The sequence below is a fragment of the Ostrinia nubilalis genome, chromosome 8, assembly GCF_963855985.1.
Source record: "Ostrinia nubilalis chromosome 8, ilOstNubi1.1, whole genome shotgun sequence".
NCBI classification, from domain to species: domain Eukaryota; kingdom Metazoa; phylum Arthropoda; class Insecta; order Lepidoptera; family Crambidae; genus Ostrinia; species Ostrinia nubilalis.
In genome coordinates this window covers 12,289,174-12,309,972 of record NC_087095.1, presented here as the reverse complement: position 1 = coordinate 12,309,972, position 20,799 = coordinate 12,289,174, and the positions used below count along the sequence as shown (strand labels likewise).

General features: G+C 36.1%; 1 protein-coding gene across 1 annotated transcript in view; it reads right to left on the bottom strand.

The window, feature by feature from the left end:
- Positions 1-20,182, bottom strand: part of LOC135073971 (forkhead box protein O) — a 127,140-nt gene extending 106,958 nt beyond the window's left edge. Inside the window, exons 1-2 of the mRNA XM_063968243.1 lie at positions 19,160-20,182; positions 14,967-15,178 (exon numbers count right to left, since the gene is read on the bottom strand). Of these exons, the coding sequence (XP_063824313.1) occupies positions 14,967-15,178; positions 19,160-19,391 (444 nt within the window). The 5' untranslated portion in view covers positions 19,392-20,182. The remainder of the gene's footprint in view (positions 1-14,966; positions 15,179-19,159) is intronic.
- Between the last annotated feature and the right edge of the window lie 617 nt (positions 20,183-20,799).

The following is a 20,799-nucleotide window of genomic DNA, read 5'->3' as shown; positions in this document are numbered from 1 at the left end:
CTTATCATAGCATAAGGTATTATGTGGACCACTTGTGGCCTGTTCAAACATGTGATCCAGATCTGGTCTGGTCTTGTCCTTGTTAAATATAAAAATAATGGTAATATGGTTTTAGCCGATAGGCCGATGGGGCAGCAAGGTTCTGGAGTGGAGGCCGCATAACGGAAAACGCAGCGTGGGACGTCTATCCACAAGGAGGACCGACGACATCGTACATAAAGGTAGCAGGAAGGCGCTGGACGCAGACCGCTACCAACCGGGCAACATGGAAAGCATTGGAGGACAAGTGAACGTTCTATAGCTGAGATGATGATGATGATGATGATGATGACGATGATAGAATAGAATCTCATTATTTCAATGGATGACGAGAAGTGGACTAAGGGACAAAATTGCGAACATTAGGCCTAATTTTAGGACAAAATGAAACCTGGTACATTAAAGAGGATCGTGCACGTGCTTCTAAAGTGGATACTGAATGATCTGATGATGATGTTCATAAATACACCGATGTAATTTCTTTATAAAATGGCGTTGTTTCTTGGTACTTTTATCGTTCCGTTATGAATACTAGAGTCTGTTAAAATTAAACAAGTCGATCAAAATATATACCATTGACAAGATAAAGTATCAAAACATGTCAGACAGGGCTGTTGTTGTTCGGAATTCTAAAACGTAGTAGTATTAATATAAGTGTAGAATTCGTTATGACGTATTGTCAAGAACGGTCATTGTAATGTATGGAAAATATTGGCTACGGAAAATACCAATGGCGCCATAATAAATGTCAGCCCAGAAACAGAACAGAAACACCTAAGATATACTGATACCTAATTATGTCATAATTCTATATTTATTTGTCTTACTACGAAGAAGCTCTTCAATATACGACAATTAATGACGAAGTTGTAACAATATTATTATTTAGTGTAAGTAATTCATCATTATTCTGTAGCACAATTAATTGTAAACTCGATTGTTTCAGAATATTCTAGACCATGTTCTGGCTGTTGTTGAAGTGATAATTATTTGGACTTGGGTCGTAAATCTATATCAAGCCGAGAGAGGAAACTTTCCTGGTCTTTTTTTATCCGAGCTAAGTCCGCTTGACCTCAACCTCACGTGATGATAAGAAGTTTAAGATGAAACGCATTCAGTAAACACATAATAACTTGCGAAATAGTCACACAGATTACAGAAATACAGAGAAATGCTTGTGTATTTTAAACCTTACATTAAAGCTATTATAAAGTCTAAAATCTTTTGGGGAAATTTCTCTGTGACAGATTGATATGCTGTCCACTGTACAACAAAGCTGAAAACCGATTATTTCTTTCAGCAGCTGCAGTATGGCTACTTACGCAAACTCGTGACTTTACTCATGGTTCAATGTTAAATAATAAAGTTGCACGTATTTTCTGCTCGAGTGTACGTGCGCGATTTCGAACACTTTTCTGGTGGCTTCTAGATCCTTCTATCGGACGGTTATGGTGCATTCCGTTTGATCCGATTGTGTTTTAATGCTATGCTACTTGCACGTTTAATGCTTGTATACTATATTTTATGAAACAATATCTGGATATTTAAGCCATCTAGGTTGTTTTTTTTTTAAGTCTAGCGTTGTAGGTAATTCTCTGCCTGCATTTGTTTTTCCAGAATCGCCCTTAGGCCTTCAAACTTTGATTAAGTAGGTCGACTTTTCTGGGAAATCTAGAATTTCCGTAGATGAAATTTGCACTCTTTTAGTGTAATGTAGTACAGAATACCTATACCTATATTGTGGTTAAACTTGTTAAGAATAAATCCAAAGACGAAAGAATTTTTGAACACAATATTTCCAGATTGAAACAAGATACCTACGAAAGAAAAATGTAATAAAGGACGCAACAGAGATGCTAGCAAAATCTGCATTTGAATGCAGTATGACGGGTTTTGTTATTGATACTACCACAGTAGGTTTAATACTACCTAAATATGACTAATTTATATTCATTTCCTTCAACGGAAATTGATCAATAATTAGTTGACAATATTATCATCTGGTGGTTAGAGCAGTCATGGTGCACACATAATATCGAAGGTTCGAGAACGAACTAAGGTGGTTAATATTTCCAAAGTTTGTCATACGTAGATAACTGATTGTAACATTAGCTTTGAATACTAACAAACGAATTTATTAGTATTACTTGAAGTGTCAGAAAGTTTTGTTAGATTAGTCTTCAAAATCCTTTAAAAAGAGGAGCCAGATTGCCCAGATTACTGTAATGTGATACAGAATATCTCAGAAAAAGTGTTACATAGCGCGGAGTGGTTAAGAATTTAACCCTAACCGCACCTGTCCAAGACAAACTTAAAAACAAAATCGGGAGGTTGTAATAACCGGGTAAAAAGTAGACAAGTTGATATGAATGTATCAGAGAGGCTCATCGATCAACTTTCTCCCCGACGCAATGTTGCAGGCAAACCAGAACAGCCTACCCACTGCATCGCAAATTTTTATCATTGTAAACTTGACTACATTCTAGATTCTTGTTAATTACACCTGATAAAAAGATACCTAGATTAGCCATTGTGTATTTAGAGAATCATAGGAAAGTTACATTAAAAATATCAACTTATCATCCTTACCTACCCGCGCCAAGACGATAAGGTTTGTGTCTTAGCCACGAAGTCATTTTTATCATTATAAGGGCAAAACTGAAATTGTCATAGTTATTTCTTATTCATTCAATCTAATAGCATTTTATATTTATCAAATATTTTGTTATTTATCAAATCTATCTCTCACTCACTCAAAGATAGGTCATATAAAAAAAGAGACAAATGGAGCACAAGATAATTTGCTTTTGCGAACTATTTACCTTAACATGCTTAGTTTTAAAATTATTTCTGGAAGTATAAGAACATTTTTTAACTCTAATAAACCAAACAAATGTCTTGCAAGCAATGTAAATAATTTGGCACGCGGTCGTTAGAAATTCTCAACTGTTCAATTCCTGCTGTGGTTTCGGGGAATTCGCTACCGTAGCTATGCGACCTCGAAACTTTTCGATCTTGAAACATTTCAAATAGAAATTGGACGAGTTGATCGTAAATCAACTAAATTGATTCTATTAAAATATAATTGCTTCCAGCTCTTAGCGGTGTTGATATTATATTTAGTACTAAATGCTTGGTAGGTATTTCGGTCTAGACTGGTTGGTAGTGACTGGCCAGTCAGCATTCTCTTTGGTCTCCTAGTGGAACCGGTTCAGGCGTTGGGTCAGGTCTGGTAGGCGATCAGAACGATAACTTATTCGAACTATAAGATTCACACAGATCGTCGTAAATTATTATCTATACTAATATTATAAATGCGAAAGTAACTCTGTCTGTCTGTCTGTCTCTCTTTCACGCCTAAACCACTGAACTGATTTTGTTGAAATTTGGCATAGAGATAGTTTGAGTCCCGGGAAAGGACATAGGATAGTTTTTATCCCGGTTTTCGAAACAGGGACGCGCGCGATTAAGTTTTTCTGTGACAGACAAAATTCCACGCGGGCGAAGCCGCGGGCGGAAAGCTAGTAGCCTATATGTTATTCTGGGTTATCTATACTTATAATAAATCTGTAGAGAGGTCAATTCTGTACATGAAATATATTTTCAAAATAACTATCAGGGGGTGATTAGTGATCGATACTGATGCCAAAAATGCAATCAGTAAATTTTTTGTCTGTCTGTCTGTCTGTATGTTCCTTATAGAAACAAAAACTACTCGACGGATTTTAACAAAACTTGGTACAATTATTCTTCATACTCCTGGGCAGGTTATAGTATACTTAGGAATTCCCACGGGAACGGGAATTAGCGGGAAAATCCTTTTGTATGAAAAATCTAAACCGCTTAAGTTAGACGCTTGAAATTTGGCATGCAGGTACCTTAGTAAACTTAAAGCTTAGTTACAACAGGATATTGCAAAATTCCCACGGGAACGGGAGTTAGCGGGAAAAAACATTTGTATGAAAAAATCTAAACTGCGTAAGATAGATGAAGGGGGTAAAACGGGATCCACGCGTACGAAGTCGCGGGCGGCCGCTAGTAAACAATAATACTGTAAAGTTTCATCAAAATCCGTTTCTTTCTTTTTGCGTGAAAGAGTAACAAACATCCAGATATCCAGACATCTAGACATCCAAACTTTCGCATTTATAATATTAGTAGGATAAGGCACATTCTTAATAATATAAAAAATTACGAGAAGTACTACCTCAGGTAATTCAGAAAACTCAGCGCTCCAATTAATAAAACGTCCGCTATAATCGGTAATTAGGTGTTAGTTGTAATTAGTGGCAGACTATAGCTGGGCTCGAAGAGGTGTCTAATGAGTAGATTAACGGAAATGCTATTGACTCATTAGGTCATTATTAATGTTTTACTCCAGTTATTTTTGGTACAACTCGTCCGAAATTACGTTTCGAGTAGTAATAAAAGTACGGACGACTGCATATACCCATTTACCAAACACCCTGTATAGTCAAAATATGTAGTATTTTTTACAGTCTACAACAAAATATGGTCGTACTGTTAGGTACAAATCTTATAGATTACCCGCATAGGTGTTAATTTAAATAAAGTCGAATTAACTAACCAAATGCGTAGTTTAAACTCCTTCGATGGTTACATTTGAGAAAACTATTTTTAGAATACATCGAAATAAGTAACTCTTGCCTAATGTCACCGGAAGGTGACTGGAAAAATACTATTGTAAAAGTTATAAACACAACTAAAAATACTTATCTAACATATTCACGCGAGTTTTTAATATGCCCTTCAAAGCATCATCCACAATCAAATTGATATTGTTCAATAATCCATGCTTATATTATAAATGCGAAAGGAACTCTGTCTGTCTGTCTGTATTGTCTTTTCATGAATAAACAACTGAACCTGAAACTGAAATTTTGATTAATTTGATAGAGAGAGATTGGAGTATAGAGTATGATGCTCTACATTTTTCGAAAATAATAATTATTATTTCTTGAAGGGTAAAATAGGAAGTGAATAAGTATGAAGAATCTATCTAAATGCCAGCGATATGAAAACTCATTATTATTGTGATCATAGCATAATTAAACAAAGTCGCTACGTTTTAGATCTTTTAAACTAGGCATCGGATTTTGATGATGTTTTTTTTTTCATTATTAGAACGAATGATTCAAGAGGAAAGTTTAAATGTAGGTGTATTATACACGTGTGCGAAGAAAAAAATATTTTTAGTGACAGTTCTAAATAGACGCGGGCAAAGCCGCCGGTAAAAGCTAGTAATATAAATAAAGTATGCACATCAAATGATTAAGAATCAAGGATCCGTACGTAGTTTGAAGAAGCGAGTTTTTCTTTGATGTCGAAACTGACCTTGTGTGCTCGATAAATTAGTCATTTTACTTACAGTATGATCTTTATAAGCGAGACGTAATCTTAATTTACATAATCACCCGCCACGACCGGTTGTGTTAATAATACCTACTCTAGTACAGTCAACAAAAAAAATACCAGCTCTACTACTTTAGCAATAAGATATAAAATTAATTACACACCGTTCGAGCGACTGTACATTGGAGATATCTTCATCGTTTGAGGAAAACGCCACGTAAATATTTTTGATGGGGACAGAGAATTTGGAACAGTTAAAATTAGTGCGTATAGGAATGTTGCGGAGTATCGTAGATTGGGAAGTTATATCTATCGGTAGATTACTTAAATTAAATGTGATATAAATCTAACTTCGCAACCGAACTACTTACATATTATTTTTGTACTATTTATAAATGTCCCAAAATATTATTATGTTGGTTTATGTAATTAATCATCAATGTTTGATAAATCGTTGGAATGTGTCTGAGCTTATATGTGAACTATGTGCTTTCGGCATGAAATAGGGCTTCCTTTACAAAATTTTTAACTTAGTCAAAATATATCATAAGCCCAAGGGCGCCAAAGATTTGGCTAATCTTTAAAGGAGGTCTACCTATGTTTAGCAGTGAACGTCCTGCATGTGGCTGAAATGATGATGACCGAATTATAGTTACCTACTGTTAAAGTAAGATCCAACTTGGCCTAAGACTATTTCGAGTAAAAAAGCCAAAGGTCGCCAGTGGGCAGACGTCGTCGGAAATCAACTATAATCGCATTCATAATTTCATGATTAAACGGTATTATTAAGATCGCTAATTAAGGTCGCGGCCCTTTAATTGCTTAATTGACGTTTCGCCTTACGACCTACAACTTAAGGTTCATTTTCTATAATGACGTCAACGGCATCCGAGGAAATGTTTCATTGCAACCGCTATTAGAAGTTAATTGTTAATAGTGAGATGATGTGAATCGAGTAATAATCGAAAATTTCGATTTTTTTATCGATAAAAGAGGTGGTACGGCGTCAGTTGAATTTCAACATTAAAATTTAGTAGCTGGGGTGTTTTATTCTGGAGCGCGTAGAAAATTTCAACACCAATGCTTAATTTTTTTTAGCTCCAGATCCTTCTGCACCGTTGCACGTATATCACGGATGGACTAAGGTGAAAAAGCACCAAAAAAATATTATTTTTTTAACATGAAAGTAAAACAATATCATCAAAATTTATAAATGTTTGCAATTTTTACGTTATTATCTCAAGATGTATGATTAAACGGAACTGTTCAGCACTTGTGCGTACACGCAGCGGCCATAATAACCTCATCTACAGTTAATATTGAACCGGTCTCTGAATGCGTTGTCATGGAATATTTCGTTGGCAGTTCATTTGGGGTCTTATTATTGAAACGCTCGTAGATTTTTCTAAACTATTTTAGTAAAATAATGTTGCACGTGTTCTTATAGTCGAGTTTTCTTAATAACTTTCTTAGGCTGGGTTGCACCATCTTACAATAACTTTAACAAACGTCAGAAATCTGTCAAACTCCATACATAACACACCGGTTATCGATAAAGTTACGTTTAAAGTTAAGTGGTAACTCAGTCTTAGTATAAAATTGTTACACAATAGTTTGGTGATTGGTGAAATTCGGTGATTTTCTTTTATCAAAAGTGATAAGGCTAATTTACAAATTCTTTAGCTTAGCAAAGTTAGAATAAATAACATAGGTGTTTACAAATGTAATTTCATAACATAACCGAACGAAATATTGCTAATATAGTTTTAATAAAGTTTTTCTAGACATAGTGAGAAACCGCCGTTGAACTTTCTTCTCGCGCTATAACGTTTTTTTCATTTATTAGTTTTATTAAAAAGAGTTGATTGCATTTCGTCGCACTTTGATCTCGTTTGCAATTAAGTAATTCAAAGTATACTTTTTATTGCCAGCTCACAGCGCCACTTTTATATCAAAGAAATAATGGTAACAGGTTAAACTCAGTTTTTAAAACTTATAAAAATTACTTTATTAAATAGTCAACGTTTTGAAGAATTTACGAAAAGAACAAAATCTAACGTAAAAGCAACGAAAAAAAGCGATGTAACCTAAAAAAGAAAATAATAATTCCTACTCTGCTGCATTCAATTTTACTACCCGAATCCGGATTCCTAATATTTTCCCTTCACGCACTAATTTATGTTATATGGCAACCCCGAGCTCGCGTGTCGTCACAACCCAGCGTGCGTTCGGTCCAAATCCAAATCAGTAATACGCATTTTATATTTCCGCTATAAGCAGTTTGGGGCCCAACACTAAACGCCCGATAGCGACTCATTTGACTAAATCCAATACATTTTTTATTCATGGAACGATTGACGTTTGTATGTTAATTCGGCGTGGTCCCGTCCTGAAATATTGAATTATAGCCGAAACTCGGGGATATGGAGGAGGTCTGCCCGATATTAATCCTCTGGCTACCAAGCCCTGGCAGGAATTCAAATAAATCGGCTCTGTGACAAACAAGACGTATAAATCAATCAGAGCAAGGTGGTGTGCAGTATTGCCAGTATTGCAACCCCTCTATTCCTTTATATCAAAGTGGAACAAAATGTATCGAAGAATTTATTGCCAAGGTTAAGTAAACTCGTTACGAGTTTCGGGTGGAAGTTTATTTGAAAATTTTGATTTATATTTTTCATATTTTAAAGCGGAAAATTGATATTGCCTGTTGATTTCATTCTTGAGTCCACCTGTAATTCGTAGGGTTTTATTTTGGGTGCAAAGTTTAGTATAATTCCGATTGCTTACTTATCGAGATTTGACTCAGTCCAGTGGAAAGTTACATAATAGATCCTTATTTGTAAAAATACTACAACCGTCTTCTGTTTTTTCTGTGTTATTTTCACCAAGCACTCGAAATGTAGCATTATACCTACATTACTATTTTATTTTTTATTAATATGATCATAAGGTATAAATTGCGATTGCATGTCGTGCGACTTATATCTAGACCATTTAACTGTTGTACTGTGCACACAAACAATTTGCATTTACTTCGCATCTTTGCGATACGAACGTAGCGTGGACGATACAGGCATACAAAACGCATAAACTAATTTTAGATGTGATAAAAAATGTACTATACGTGACACATCATCCTAATACGACTGTTCTACTAGTAGAACATGTGTCATGGTTCAAGCATTTCTTGTTTTATGAAGAAAAACAGGATCATAACCATCAACGGACGTCTGAATGGGAGAGTAGCACACACGTGTCAAACATTACAACGTAAACGCTTATATCATATTGTTCCGCAAATAATGTTCCAAAACAAAGTGTTTTGTTCCAACGGCAGGGCTGCTACGAAAATGAAATAAATAAAAATGAAAGAATTTCACAAATGTAAATCTAATTACGAATATTTCTTACGTTTCAAAAGAGATTTAAATTTCAAACTTTCTAGACTCGGTAATTATAGCCGTCAGTTGATGTGTACTTAAGTCAGTATTGGTAAGTAGATTACTTATTTAAGGCGAAAAAAAAAGAAGTCATAGTAAATATTTCTTAAATTTGTATTTTAATGAGTGTTGCTTGCGTAATACGCATAATAAGACAATGAAGTAAGTATTAGACTTTTTCAGGTTTTCATTTTCAGGTAGATAAAGATATTTATTTACATGTAGCTGTAGCTGCCAGCGGTTACGTTTGACGGTTTTTTTTAGAAAAAAATTGAGGACAAGTTGATAGTGTGTGATAAGTAAGTTCTACGTATGAGTTCAAGGTAATTTTGGAAGGCTTTTAAACGAGCGAAAATTCCGAAAAAACATTATTTTCGAAGCTACAATGAGTGGAATGTTTTCTGCGTAGTTTTACTCGTGTATATTACCTCCTTTTGGCGTTATTTTTTAAAGGCAGATTGAATCAATCAATCTGATTGTCCTATAAAAATAACCGTTGTTTCAGCTCACATCCAAGAACAATATAAAATCTGAAATTACTGGAAATTTTTGCAATTTTCGTTTTTGCAATCGTTTTTCCAGCCTACTGCGGGAATAAAACCGTTGTTTCGTAGATAAAATTACCTATATTACATCCAGTACAGATTTTTTCTGAGTTTCTACCACCCGGTATAGCTTCAATCTAAAGCAGCAGTAATAATAAGTAGGTAATAACTACATATTTTCATATCTTATCGGCCCGCCACCGCCGACACCGCCACTGATTTTTGACAACGACTGTCCTTTGAGTTTTATCTATATTGCTGCTTTAGCACATAAATACCTTGTACCAATCGTATCAAAGTGGGCAATGTATAACGAGTCATTACGACCCCTCGCTTGGGAGCTCGCCGAAGGCATACCGCAAGCGATAATTTGCCCTTGATAATACCGTTTGAAGATAACATATTGACTTCGGACGCAGGGAAAGTTTAAAACTTTGTTTAGTTTAAGATACGGGTTCAAGATTGACTAATTTGGGATGATTGTGATGTTTGCACTGACAGCAATGTGTGGGTAGGACGAATTACTACGGAGGGATTTAAGGAGAAGCGACTTAACTTGATTTTAGGATCAAATTTAATTAACCAAGTCAATTAAGTCGCGTTAGACTAAAATTGAGCTGGATAGTATAGATTTTGAATAATAATTCTAAGAACTGGGAAATCTAATTATATCCAGACAACTACTTTTTATACAGTCAGCAGTTAGAATGTCTAAGAAAGAGACCCAGTTAACGCGAATTCGGGATATTCTTTATCAAACTACCTAAACATTATGTAAAACAAATTAATTAAAATCTTATAAAGTTGGGGCCATAGATAGCAATTTGATTTACAAGTAAAAAGGTTTTCCGTCAAAAAACAAAAGCGTAACGCATTACGCACGGATTCATCCCGCCATTATAAATGACGGGATGTTTAATAATATGAAACAAGTGACGAACAAAAGTTGATTTTTTTTATGAAAACGATATAGGTACCTACTTACGAGTAGGTAAGTGTATAAATCACTTGCTACAGGCAAGAACATGTAAGACTGTAAGAAAAGTAAATATATGTATGATTATGTATTCTATCAACTGTGGGTATTTCCAAGGTACGGTCGTGCTACTACTATTGTCACCTTTATTCAGATCGAACTAGAATTAATTTTGCACCTTTACATATTCGAAGGATGCGGTTTTTATCGATAAATAATGATTGAAAACAGTTATCACTAATCCTAATAATAATAATTACTGTAAATGAATTATATTAAATAAAGTCATTATAATTATTGATTTGAAAAATTCAATTATGTTCATGTGTGACATTGATCATAATAAATCATTCAAAATCACTTTATTGATGCATTAAGAATATGCTAAATGCTACAACGAATATGTAAATTCAATTTAATTTTGAATGATGTGTTTCTCATTTTGATTACCTACTTAAATTACATACAAAATTCCTTGGATTTTCGTGATTTTGGAACTTCATTAAATAATTTATCCAAAACTGACAACTGCGGTTCATTAACATAAAAACTATGAATATTAAATGGTTTCATATTCTACAAGAAGTTTCCGTGTAAAATTTAAAATAACAGGTGACTTTATTTTATACAAATTATTTACATTACAAGATTCTCTCTTCTGTTCTACAGAAAAAAAACTCCAAACTAAAGAGTTCATCAAATATTATTATAATTTAGCCTGTATAGTGTACAAACAAAACAGATAAAAAAAAAACAAAAAACTGTCGATAAATAACTTAATAAAACGATCGATTTCTGACAACACGGGGAGAAAACAGTCATTAAAAAAAAAAAAAAGTTTTTATAATGGTTGTTGAGTTGAGACCAGTATCTTTTTTTTTTAATGGCCACGCTATGCCTTTTGGCAGTGTGTAGTTAAAAACGGGGAAACGGGAATTTATATGGAAAATTGCCTAATATCGGACTCTCAAAAATAAGTCAAAAGGATGGGAGCAGTCCTCATTTCGTGCATTGAAAACAGATAGTACTATCACGTCACAATATCAATGATACCTAAACTCCGTTAATTGCTACAGATTGCTTTACAAACATTAGTTTCCGCAGATATTATAATCTTACCTAATCGTTGGAAATTTCCGAGACCTTTCTTAATAAGTAATTGAGGTTACATTGATTCACTCGCGCGCCATCTTGCGGTGATAACGAATGCTATATTTGCTCAGTCTTGATAAAACCGTAATGACGATCATTCATACAATAGTCACTAGAATTTAAATATTTTAGTGCTAGTAGTTAAATATTTTTGTAAAATACAGTACTTTTCCTATTAAAAATCTACAATTGGTGACCCAAAGAATGACGCGTTGGAAAATGTGAAAATTTTAATAGTTCAATTTTGGAAAATCGACTGAAACTTTTTTTTAATTTACTAAGTGATACGTATGTATGTCACCTAACTATGTCACTTACGAGGCAAGAACGAATACAACCATTCCTTTCGAAATTCACCAAGCCGAATCGTAGTATCCAATAATTCAAAAAAATAGGTTCTTGTTCCCACAACCGGGTGACAAGCGGTCCGGTATCCTGTGTATGTATGCCACCTAACTATGTCAGGTCTTAAGAAGCCATTTTTCTTTTCAAAATTTAGCAGGCCAAGTTGTAGTATAGTGTCCAAGATAAAATATAATTTAAAAAAATAGATCCTCCTTTCTACAATCGGGTGACAAACGGTCCGGTAGATCCTGTATGTATGCCACCTAACTGTCACTTAAAAAGCCATTGTTTCAAAATTTACCAGGCCAAGTTGTAGTATAGTGTCCAGGATATCATCATCATCATCATCATTTCAGCCATATGATGTCCACTGCTGAACATAGGCCTCCCCCAATGTTTTCCATGTTGATCGATTGGTAGCGGCCTGCGTTCAGCGCTTCCCTGCTACCTTTACGATGTCGTCGGTCCACCTTGTGGGTGTCCAAGATATACATAAAATAAAAAAATAGGTCCTCCTTTCTACAATCGGGTGACAAGACAAGCGGTCCGGTAGTAATCTTGTCCTGTTAAACATATTTGAGCAAAGGAGTAGATCCGAGCCATCCTAACGGTGAGTGTAACGGTAGCCCCGATTTGTTATTCACGTGGACTACCGAATTTATAAGTCGAATACGAGTGGCCATTTTCGCGCATTGCTAGGTACGGCGACAATCGACGTCGGACGTGTAAAATATTTGGATAGCCATATTAATATACGTACAATATTTATAGTTTGCCATATGTTACAGAAAATTCAATAAAGTTTCGACCAAACCAACGCGTGTAGCCGGAGTGGATGATGGCGATGACGATGGCGATCAGACTTAAAAGTATTGATCGCGATTGATGATTGGTTTGGCTGAACCTTAAGTTATCACAATTTATTGTAAAAAGTGATCGCCGATATGACTTATTTTAACATAAAAACTGAAAGTGCAACGTTTATTCGGATGTAACTGGAGTTTTAAGTAAAAAATAAATTAAACCTACGCACAAGAAACTAGCATAATGTTTAATGTATAGAATAGTCAACTTTTTCAGGAATTAGCTTACATCCTGAGGGATGCGCTAAGACGTAGGCAAATGGTAGAGAATATTCCCACAACTGCTAATCACAAAAACACAAAAATTTGGAATGGCACTTATCGCTAAATAAATTCATCATTTAACCGTAAAAGTAAAAAATGTACCTATTGGAAATACACTGCATTCCATTTGATTTTTTATACCAAACACGTGTAGTCTTCGCAAAATATAGGTTACACAATCACATAGATAAAATCGGATTAAATTTTCACTTATGTCATAAAAGTACCCACCGAAAATCGATACGTTCCGATAAGATATTCTTGCAAAATTTATCTTAGAAAAAAATTCGTTGATTCTGATAACGCGGACACCAAATTTTATCGGCAGCTAGAAAATTAGTGAGCACATGTAAGCCATTTACAATTCATTCACCTGGGAGGTGGCGGCACATTATTCGTCTTTTTCACACATATCAACAACTGTCGCGTAAGAATGCGACGCATTGAGCACTTTGCTAATTAACTAAGCTTACAATGCTCATCATGAGTACTGACATAATCTGGTCTTTATTCCGCGGTCATTAATTCTATATTCACGCAGCACGATCGTAGCAGTTGAATGGGCATTGTATGCGTAAACATTAATCAATGCCATGGGTACGCTCCGAAGGTCGGCGAGTTCGTGGCAATACGCAAATCTTCAATAAGCCGTTTCAATTGACTAGAGACGCAAATATCGATGGGAACGTATAAATAGATACCACATTGTTCCGCGCGAAAGTTGTTCGAATTTCAAACTGGTATCGTTGACTTTTTTTTATTACATACGCAACGGTATTCATCAATGTATTAATTTTATCTGCCCAACAAACAGGATCGATCTAAGTAGTTCTTTTATGAATTATACTTTTTTTATCATCTATATCTGTGGTGTCATAGAGATAACCGGCCAGTGCGCAGTTTGACCAAAATGCGTAGTAAGTAATTCTTAGAAAAATTGCACAGACTTAACGCGCTTCACACTCTATGATTATGCAGTTTCCTGTTATTTTTAGCAAAAGTAAGTTGATTTTAATTCTTTATAGGCTTTGTTTTCTGTAATGTTTAATGTAGATTTCACTAAGTTGTTTAAATCTGACATCGCAAATTCATAAATTTAAACTAGGTATGTAGGTATTTACCTACTTATGTAAATCTAATTATTCTAATGATGCAATTTAAGGAAATCATCAGTATATTAACTAAATTATATGTAACGAGGAAAATACAGTTTGTTAAATCATACTGTAGAAGAAGACATACATTTTATAAAAGGATGACAACCAAATGAGCTAAAATATTATAATAATAAATAAATCTAACAATGTAATGGATGATAGCACGAAACGTAATGGAAATAACAAAGTTCAAAGTAATGATCACAGTTAACCAACTGTGGAAACAACATTTAAAGCTAGTAACAAAACGTTTAATAATGAAGTCATACTTGTGTCAAAAATAGCACACTTGTATGCAAAACTCTAAGCTTAAACCCTGCATCCAAAATTAAATGCATTCGTCCAAAAATAAGTCAACTTAATTTCGAATTGTAATATCGAAAGTGAACATCATAATACTCGTATAATTCTCGATTTTAAAAATAAGGGGGCCTACAAGACGTTTTGTCTAAGCCCGGTGGACTGATGCCAAGTGAATCATCTGAGGAATGCCCTTAAGAACATTTTGAAGCGTTGAACGCGTTAGTTCGCGGAAAACGCATAGACAAACGTAAACAGTTTACGAATACTAGAAAGCGGATTATTATTAGTTACTTTTCATTTGCATTGTTTACAGTCCTCGTGGCAACCACTAAAAAAAAGTTCACAATAACAATTTTTTTTTTTCAGAAAATTTCTGAACTGAAAAGCTTTTTAGTTTTTATTCCCTTGTTTCCTCATCGGCTAGTCTTACTACACTACAACCTAAAACTTTTCATGAATTGCACAACATGAGAAAATACGAGCAAATATAAAAATGTTCACAATACCTTCCATCCTGCTGACGAGTTGCTGTCCCCCTTATCCTTAAAATATGGCACATTCTGGACCATCCACTCGTATATCTGAGACAGAGTGAGGCGGTTCTCAGGAGCTGAGGTTATGGCTTGCGTGATGAGATCGGCGTACGAGAGGTTCCCCCAGGCATTCCGGCGCGAGGAGTTCTTTTTGGCGCCTACCGATGACGGTAGGGGTGGGGCTCCTGAAACGTCAAGAAACGCATTAAAGCTTCGGCCAAACCAACGCGTGCAGCTCGCGTCGGCGATGGCGATCACTGCGCGTGCATAGATCGCCGCGACCAATGACATGACGCGTTGATGTGAACTCATCGTTACAAATTACGACATCTGATCGCCATCGCACGCAGGCTGCACTTTGGTTTGGCCGAACCTTAACAGTTTACCCAGTTTCATTGATTAATTTGATAATTTTCTTTTTTTTCATCAATGAATCCTGTTTGGCCGAAAAGCTGTCGTCCAGCCAGTTAAAAGTATGTATGGTACATTTTTATAAGGTGTAAGGGAGTTACAACCATTACGATAGAAGAAGAAGACATCAAGTCTGACGTTAAACCGATAATTTTGGAATATGCTAATATTTTACCTTCCCTATAATCTGACTCATAGGGTAGAATAGTCTGCTGGCTTAATATGCATTCGTGGATGGAATTTAATCCGTTTTCTAGTTAATATGGTACAGGACGACGTACAGGTGATGTTCAAATTATTTACCTATTATAAATTATGTCATCACAGTGTTAGAAACTTAGAACTTGAGCATTAGGTACTAGTTTGCCAACCCAGACGTTGCCATTGCCAGTTCGTTATACCATTTCACCAAATCCTGTTTACTTAGCTTCACAATAATAATTTGGTATTTATATAAAAAAATATTGGTTTTAAGAACTCAACAAAGAAAACGCTCCTTTGATCTACGGATGAAAGGCTGTGAGTACAAGCCCCTAGAATAGATTATAGTCAGTCAACATTTATTCACTTTCAAGGTTTCTCAGGATGAATACAATTTTCCAAAGAAAGGAACATAGAAAAATAATGCCTTTGCTTTAGGTTCCCTTAAAGTTCTATTCCTCAGATTTTTATACCGCATTTCTGGCGTGGGAAATAAACAAATTGTAGCAATCTACCATTATTCTAGAAGTTTCTAAATTACTAATTTACCAGTCTGTTTCAATCTCGCAAAGAAACAACGATCAATCCCTCCACTACATTTTTATCTATTTAGTTTTTATGCGTTTTTCTTAGGACATAACTTACTCGTAGATCAATCATAGTGCAAATGTCGTAAATTACAGTCCTTACTGGGCGTTGTAACGTCATGAATATTATGTCATTATAAGTTAAATTATAACTGTAGACTGCCATGACACCTGTTGCGTCTAATTATTATCACTACTTAGGCTGGGTTGCACCATATTAATTAAACTTTAACAAACGTCAAAAATCTGTCAAACTCCATACAAAGATACCTGTTATCGTTATTGTTACGGTTAAAGTTAGGTGGTGCAACTTCGCCTAAATCATGAGGTACATGACATGGGTCAACTAATCCTTAACAAGATACCGTTGAAAACCAATGACTTTTTTTTAGGCCCTGGTTAAGGGTTAAAACGACAGGTTTGTGCGTACATCCTATGAATCCCCTGGTAAGTGAATCTTAAATTTTAAGTGTTTTTTTTTTCAGCAATAAGGTTAAGAAATAATTGAAACAAATTGCGACTGTCGTAAAGGGTATATTACTAAAATAAGGTGCACATTATCAAGCTGTTGATAGGTTTCGATTTATGGAAATTGTATTTTTCTTTTTCAAACTGGATCCAAATAGATTTCACTCGTATCTTCTATCAGCATAATATTTGCATAATTCAACTATTAACTAAATTCATACGATTGCCTAGCCATTATTATTAGGGAAATTTAATTATGATCAAGTTCACTCCCTTTAAGGCTGAGTTGCACCATCTTACTTTGACTTTAACGACTTTGATAAAAGTAAAAAATCTGTCAAATTCCATACAAAAAACGCCGGTTGTTATAATTACTGTTAAAGTAAGATGGTGTAATCCAGCCTTAGTTTCGTTTCGCCATATTTTGCAACGGAACGGTTAAACTGTAGAATTTCAGTTGTTCAAAATAAATATGAGGAAATAGGTAAGTGAGTATTCTTTACAAAAAAACGCCTACATTGAGACAATGTCATTTATGACGAGGATGACTTTTGTGAACTTTTTACACGCCAAATTTTCATGAAACATTGTTAACTTACGACTGCACTTTCCATATTCTATTATAATATGAAGTTATGAACTTTACGAAAAAGATACAGCACGTGTTAATATTTGATCCATTGTAAATTTGTTTCTATCATAAATTAAGAATATTAATTATCAGTTTATCCCTATTTATCAAAATTTCACATTTTTATTACTTATCTCTTCTGTTCCACCAATTATTTCTCATCTGTATGTTTTTTATTATTTTATTTAATTATTTATACTAACTTCCCTTTTTATATCACTTTTGCATATTGCAAACCAGCAAGGGTTATCATTGCTTCTCTAATATCTTTCAATTATGTTTTCAACTGGTGTTAAGAGTAGATGCAGTTTAGAAATACTTGCCTACTAAGCATGCCTATTCATTCTTACCTCGAGGAAAGCCAAGTCATGGTTCCTTATTATGAAACGAGTCTAAAGTATAATCTACACTCATGAATAGATTCAATCCCGTGATTGGTCAAAATATTGAAATTCTACGAGGCTTGAATTTATTCTTAAGTTTAAATCAAGATTGGAACGTCGTAGTCTTTCTGTTTTTTTTTTCAAGTCATCTTTTTCTTCGTTTGTGGACTTAACTTTTATATGGCCAGTATTTCGAAAAGAGTCAAGGCAGTAAGTTTTATTTGAGTGAATTTTCCGCTTACCTTTTTTGTATTTTGATCATTCGTGTCAGCCGTACTGTTATCAGCTTACAAATTATTTTTCTTTTACTTTTACCGGTTTCCTTATTAAGACGACGAGGGCTAGACGTAGTAGAATTTAATTATCGATAGTGGTTACGTTATTATTTGTGTTTTGAACCTTTTTATAGGTCTATTTGGACTAATTTTAACTTAATATTGCAAACGTAATTATCTAGTTTATACAACAATGATTAATTTTAAATATTTTCCGCATATACACATTTACAAACTATATTGAATGCAGTATTACTAGAGTTTATTATTACTAAAGCTCGCAAGAACTTACTAACGTTTTCCTCGTATTCATTTTCACTGGTAATTTGACTTGTTTTGGGAAAGCCTACACAAACATTGTAAGTAAATAAACAAACGTTACTTATCACCGTTTAGTGCGTAATGACGATTCTCTATAATCAGTTTATACGTCATCTAATACAAATAACCATACGATTCTGGATTCTCCAGGTCCCATTACGTGTTATTGTACTATAGTTGTTATTTATGTTATTTAAAGTATATTTGGTTTGTTATTTAGAGCCACAGTATTAATTTAATATTATAGGCATTTATTCCAAGATATTTGACAACTCCATGAATATTCATAGAAGGTAGGAATAATATTATACGAAGGCAAAAGTTAACGGCTACTAGCAATATTATTGTTGTTGTATCAAATTAGATTCACATTCAATAATTTCGTTTAGTCTGCACACAATTCAAAATGCATTTGCAAAATATTATGCTTATCTCTGCATTATTATTAGTGTCGGTAACAGGATATTAGCTCCTGACTTGATGTATTTGTTAATGAGGTCTCAGTTACTCTTGACTTGCATAAAGTTATGTTCAAACGAGCGTCTATTTGTCAGCCGACTAAAGTCTAACTGAATGAATAACAAAATCTTGTTATTCATGACATTGCCTTTGTTTTGTTTACTTCTTTTTCAGATTATTGTTATCTTCAGCGATATAACATACGACTTTTATTATCTATCCCAGTTTAATTTGTAAACAGAGTATTACTGGAAGTTTCAACGTGAGTATTATTTAGGCATTTTTTATCGTTCTGTTAAATATCGTGACTTCTCCAATGTTATTTTGTTATTGGGCTCGTACACGAACGGGGCGTCGGGTACGTGGGCGACCTAAATAGCCGCGCGTATCGCGACCGCGACCCCACTATCGGCGGACAAGTGATATTTACCCGCCAGGTTCTGGTTGGAGTTCTTCTTGGAGCCGGCGTCGTCGCAGGGCTCCACGTAGTTGTCGGGCCGGGGCAGCGGCCACGTGTTGGAGCGCGCGCGCGTCTGCGGCTCGAAGCCCACCTCCGTCAGCTCGCCCAGCGGCTCCAGCTCGCCCATGGCGCCGTCCAGCTCCGCCAGCCCCGTCTGCGACGACCACGGGCTCTGGAACCCGCCGCTCCCCTGTATAGACATTACGCCGCCGCGATTTCGATCAGTGGAATTTTTTGGAAGGTGTGTCGGACCGAGCGCTCATCGGCGCGTGCCGGCACCGGCCATTAGCATCTCAGCGCGCTCTCCTTTCTGATTTTTCAAGATTTCTTTCTATTTCCAGAACGTCGCCGGACTTCGCCGCGGTCCGCAGAGGTTATCTGTCTTGTCCTTATCGGCTCTGTTATTCGAAGCCAATAACATGTGGCGTCTCACTGTTCATAAACAGCTATGTATGTGCGCAGAGCTTCGGCCGTCGGGCCGCTCCAGAGAGGCGATTTTCGCTAAATATAAGCGCGGGCGAGCGGGGGCGGGGCGCGACCACGTGAGCGACTACGCGCCGATTTTCCAATTCATCACTTGCGGACTAGAGGCGCGATAACCTTGTAACGTGGCTAGAATTGTCAAAAAACACGAAAAACTGTTTGGACGCGACAGTCACAAGGGTCGTGAGTCCCGAACTGTTGTCACTGCGCAAATTCGGCGTCCTTCCTAGTTCGACTGGCACTTTACAACTTTTCCACACTGATAAGAGTTATCACTGGTCGCGTTTAGAGGTTGCACACTACTTTCGCGTGGTCGTGTAGTCCTCTGAAGTTGTTTGTTGCACTGTGAGGTTGTTTGAAAGTGTCCACGCGGTAGTGGTTGTGGCAACTGCGTAATAAACTGAGTGGCGCGCGTGTTGCGGCGTATCGTCTTGGGCCGCGAGCGGTCGCACGTACACTGAACTACGTCGCGAGGCGCGGCGTTTGGTGCGAATTCCGCTCGCCGCGGCGCCGCGCTGGCCGTGGGAGGCGGGCGGAGGCGGGAGGGAGACGGCCGCTGATAGAGAAGTGGCGTCGTGTGACCGCGCTCGGTCGCATCTCGGCCGCGGTCGTGCGCGCTCGGCTCGTTATAATAGTCCGAAATTCTTTTCGCTGTCTATCGAAGCGTGTGTAGGCCCCATCGCCCTTGATCCTCAGCAGGTTGCACCGGCACGTGTGGGCAAAGACGCCAGATTTCCGTTACAGCGACTGGTTTACACGCTGAATGCCACTTCAAAGTTTGCACTCAACTTTTAATTTGTTTGAAAACTTTGTGACGTCAATGTTTACATAACTTTGTGTTTCAAACTTTACACATATTTAACACGACAACACAAGTGCTCTTAGCATTCCTCAGCTTGAATTGAATGCCATCATAGTAGACGCCATATTAAAATTACGTGCGCATGGACTGATAATATCGCTTGCCACTTAATTACGAGTCGCGCGAGTCGTAGCGTCACTACGAAGTTAGAGGTTCCGTAGCAAAAACGCGGGCTCAAAATGCGTAACGCTACGTCAAACTTTAGTGTTTTTCTACGCGTTAGGCGTCTTATTTTGTAACTTAGTTCACGCTTGTGTTGCCTCTA